General features: G+C 43.3%; 1 protein-coding gene across 1 annotated transcript; it reads right to left on the bottom strand.

The window, feature by feature from the left end:
• Positions 1 to 1,558: 1,558 nt before the first annotated feature.
• On the bottom strand, positions 1,559 to 2,540 carry LOC104962809 (GDNF family receptor alpha-2-like; the record flags this gene model as incomplete). The annotated part of the gene is made up of 2 exons (XM_010791307.1): positions 1,559 to 1,566; positions 2,204 to 2,540. Coding segments are annotated over 2 exons (345 nt in total), but the record flags the coding sequence as incomplete, so codon positions are not given.
• Positions 2,541 to 4,690: the final 2,150 nt, after the last annotated feature.

Raw genomic sequence — 4,690 nt, 5'->3', positions numbered from 1 at the left:
GCAGAACTCAGCTAAATGCTGCCGTGATGAAACTCCATATCATGTTCCAACCACATCAAGGATTCTCTCTGAAACAGTATGGAGCTCAAACTCTTTCTCTCTCTCAGGTTTACCACAAGGTGACTTCCTTTTGACTTCCTGCTTCTTCACACACACTCTCTCCAGTACAGGTTAGCTCTGAGTGTTAGCATGCTAACACAGACCATATTACAGAGAGGAGGTTGAAAACCTAACATCTTGGTGCCAGGATAACAACTTCCATCTCAACGTCAGCAAAACCAAGGAGCTGATTGTGGATTACAGGAAGCAGCAGGGAGAGGGACACGCCCCCATCGCCATCAATGGGGCTACGGTGGAGAGAGTCAGCAGCTTCAGGTTCCTTGGGGTCCACATCACTGAGGACCTGACATAGACTCATCACTGAGGACCTGACATGGACTCTTCACCGAGGACCTGACATGGACTCATCACTGAGGACCTGACATGTCATCACTGAGGACCTGACATGGACTCATCACTGAGGACCTGACATGGACTCATCACTGAGGACCTGACTCATCACTGAGGACCTGACATGGACTCATCACTGAGGACCTGACATGGACTCATCACTGAGGACCTCATGGACTCATCACTGAGGACCTGACATGGACTCATCACTGAGGACCTGACATGGACTCATCACTGAGGACCTGACTCATTGCTGAGGACCTGACATGGACTCATCACTGAGGACCTGACATGGACTCATCACTGAGGACCCGACATGGACTCATCACTGAGGACCTGACTCGTCACTGAGGACCTGACATGGACTCATCACTGAGGACCTGACTCATCACTGAGGACCTGACATGGACTCATCACTGAGGACCTGACATGGACTCATCACTGAGGACCTGACATGGACTCATCACTGAGGACCTGACTCATCACTGAGGACCTGACATGGACTCATCACTGAGGACCATGACTCATCACTGAGGACCTGACATGGACTCATCACTGAGGACCTGACTCATCACTGAGGACCTGACATGGACTCATCACACTAACACCATCACTAAAAAAGCTTGACAGCGGCTCTTGTTCCTCCGCAGGCTGAGGAGGTTCTAAATGGACTCCAGGATACTCTGCAACTTCTACAGGTGCTCCATAGAGAGCATCCTGACCTTCAGGTGCTCCATAGAGAGGATCCTGACCTACAGGTGCTCCATAGAGAGGATCCTGACCTTCTACAGGTGAGATCATAGAGAGCATCCTGACCTACAGGTGCACCATAGAGAGGATCCTGACCTTCAACAGGTGCTCCATAGAGAGCATCCTGACCTTCTACAGGTGCACCATAGAGAGCATCCTGACCTTCTACAGGTGCTCCATAGAGAGGATCCTGACCTACAGGTGCACCATAGAGAGCATCCTGGCCTACAGGTGCACCATAGAGAGGATCCTGACCTTCAGGTGCACCATAGAGAGCATCCTGACCTTCTACAGGTGCTCCATAGAGAGCATCCTGACCTACAGGTGCACCATAGAGAGCATCCTGACCTTCTACAGGTCAGAAGACTGTTAAACAACTGAACATTGAAACAACGTCCATAACATTAATCTGGCTGCTACTTAGAAATTAATTATCTATTTACCTAATATATCCTATTTCAATAACTGGCATATAACATCTTATTTCACTACTTCACTTTTTTAAACACTTTTTTTTTATATTTACTATTTACCTGCACTATATTGTTCTGCTTATCTGTATTTTGTGTTGCTCTGTTGGAAAAGCCTGTGACCTAAGATTTTCATCGGCAGAACTACACTGTAGCTATGTTCGTTTGACTAAATATAGAACCTTGAACCTTGAACCTATTACTTCCAGAACACGTCTCATTGTTTCTGACAGCAACGTTTCTGAAAGGCCCGTGGGTGTAAAGCCAGATAGCTGATCAAGACGTTAGCTGGTTAGCATGTTAGCTGGTTTAGCACGTTAGCTGGTTAGCTGGTTTAGCACGTTAGCTGGTTAGCTGGTTTAGCACGTTAGTTGGTTAGCTCAAATGTAGCACTTTATCTGGTTAGCACGATAGCTGGTTAGCAAGTTAGTTGGTTGGCTAGTTTAGCACGTTAGCTGGTTAGCTAAACTTCTAAACAAAAAGAGTCAAAAAAATATAAAATAAAATAAAATGTATGTAACACGCCAGCTTACCCTCTGTGAGCCCCATGTGGATGCTCCAGTAGTTCTGAAGGCACTGCAGCTCCTTCTTCATGCCCCTCTTGCAGCGACAGTCGTACAGCGTGGAGTCCCTCAGGACCTCCAGCGCCCCGCGGCACTCTCTGGATGCCAGCATGGTACTGCGCTCGCGGCCCCCCCCCGACAGGCACTGGCGCATGATGCGGAACTGAGAGCTGCACTGGGGCTTCTGGTTGCACAGCTCCGAAGCACGCACACAGTCCAGAGGCTCCGCCCACCCGGGGGGGGCGGGGTCACACACACACACACCTGCAACAACAAAGAGATACAGTAAACACACAAACACACACACCTGCAACAACACAGAGATACAGTACACACACGCACACACACACACACACACACACACACACACACACACACACACACACACACACACACACACACATCTGCAACAACACAAGAGAGTAGAATTGTCAAATGTATGTAACAATTATAAATATATATATTATAATTAAAGATATGAAATACAACAAATATAATAAGATATAAAAACAAGATATACATTATAAAAAAATACAAGAAAATATGTACAATAAAATATATAAATATATATAGAAAGAGACAAAAAAACAAAAAATATTAAATAAAATAAAATATTAGTGGAGATAAAGAAAAACGTATAAAGAACCTACGTAAAGTCAGAGAGCACTGTAATAGATGTGACTACATTAACTATAAATACAGCTATGTACATGTAGGACGTCTGTTAGAGAGAAACCTCTCTGGGACCCCTAACCCTCTTTATCTCCACCAGAGAAACACCACGGCTTTAACTCTCAGACAAAACCAATTGAATGCACACATCCGGTCTCTCAGAGGACAACATATACAAACCACTTTTAAAAAAAACTAAGTCTAATCAATGCTTTATCAGCCAAAAGGAAAGTCTGGTTGATTTCAATGTGCAGTGGTTAACATACTTGGGTCTATTGTGACATTTTAAGGACAAAATCCCACTTTGAGACATGTATAAAGTAACCATGGAACACACATGAACTACAAGAAGAAGAAAAACATTACAAAGTGACAGAAAAATGACCAACAATAGATAATATGACCAGAAATGTGACATCACAGCCAAATAGAGATCTGAAATAAACGTCAAAAAACAAACATTAAAAGACCAAAAAGAGACGCACAATGAATACAAATGTGTGTGAAATGGCCCAAAGGAGACGTGAAATTAGCAAAAGAGACATTAATGGCCAAAAAGACATAAAAGGACCAGAAATATATGCAAAATGACCAATAACAGAACAACGTGACCAAAAGGATATGTTAATGACCAAAATATGACACACAGGTGAAAGGGACAACTGATAGAAGAAATTAGTTATAGATCAGAGTGAAGCTTTTAGAATAATTGGAAGTTTCTCAAAGCTAATCATGAAGCGCATGATTATTATTATTATTATTATATTTCTATTTAATACTCAACAAATAGAGGATTTTAATCTTCCTGTTATACATTTGATGAGTTTCTATTTATGACCTGAAGTCTCAGAGTGAAGTAAACCTCTTAGTTCGGCTCGCCTCTGGTTTCAGGACCACGGACAGCAGCCTCAACAGAGAATACAACAACACTTTACAGGAGTCTAGAGTACTTTCACTCAAGTAGTGTAGTTTTTATTAAAGGTCCCCTATCATCCTCCTCTTCATCAATATATCACAGGTCTCAGATATATCCAGAGCCTGTCTTTGATTGGCTGAAACACCAAACAGATCATCGCAGCATCCCATAATCCCCTCTGTTTCAGCCCTGTTTCCAAAGTGCTGATTCTCTGTCTGTTACTTCAGATGAAAATAAGGAGCCCCTCCCCATGCCCCTCTGAGAAATATTTGGTTACAAAGAACTCAATGGAGCTCTAGGAGGAGATTCAGGTGATAAGGGGGTTACCTTGGTTGCTGATTGGCTAATGGTTACACAAGACAAAACATCGTTATGACATCATCAAGTGGCCAAAATCTGATCAGCTCATTTTCAGACAGGTTTTTATAGAAATGGATCAAAAAGAGAGAGAATCTTTGTTCCTGAAACTTTCAGTCTCTTTCCACAGAGGGGACACATGTTGATGTAGAAGAGACATGGAGAAGAGGGGACACATGTTGATGTAGAAGAGACATGGAGAAGAGGGGACACATGTTGATGTAGAAGAGACATGGAGAAGAGGGGACACATGTTGATGTAGAAGAGACATGGAGAAGAGGGGACACATGTTGATGTAGAAGAGACATGGAGAAGAGGGGACACATGTTGATGTAGAAGAGACATGGAGAAGAGGGGACACATGTTGATGTAGAAGAGACATGGAGAAGAGGGGACACATAAATGATGTAGAAGTTAGATATGAATAAGAGGGGACACATGTTGATGTAGAAGAGACATGAAGAAGAGGGGACACATGTTGGATGTAGAAGAAGACATGGAGTAAGTGGATT

Source organism: Notothenia coriiceps, unplaced genomic scaffold (genome assembly GCF_000735185.1).
Source record: "Notothenia coriiceps isolate Sejong01 unplaced genomic scaffold, NC01 NC01_scaffold00035383, whole genome shotgun sequence".
In the NCBI taxonomy this organism is placed as follows: domain Eukaryota; kingdom Metazoa; phylum Chordata; class Actinopteri; order Perciformes; family Nototheniidae; genus Notothenia; species Notothenia coriiceps.
The sequence above is the reverse complement of the archived record's forward strand: the minus strand, read 5'-3'. Positions and strand labels throughout refer to the sequence as shown.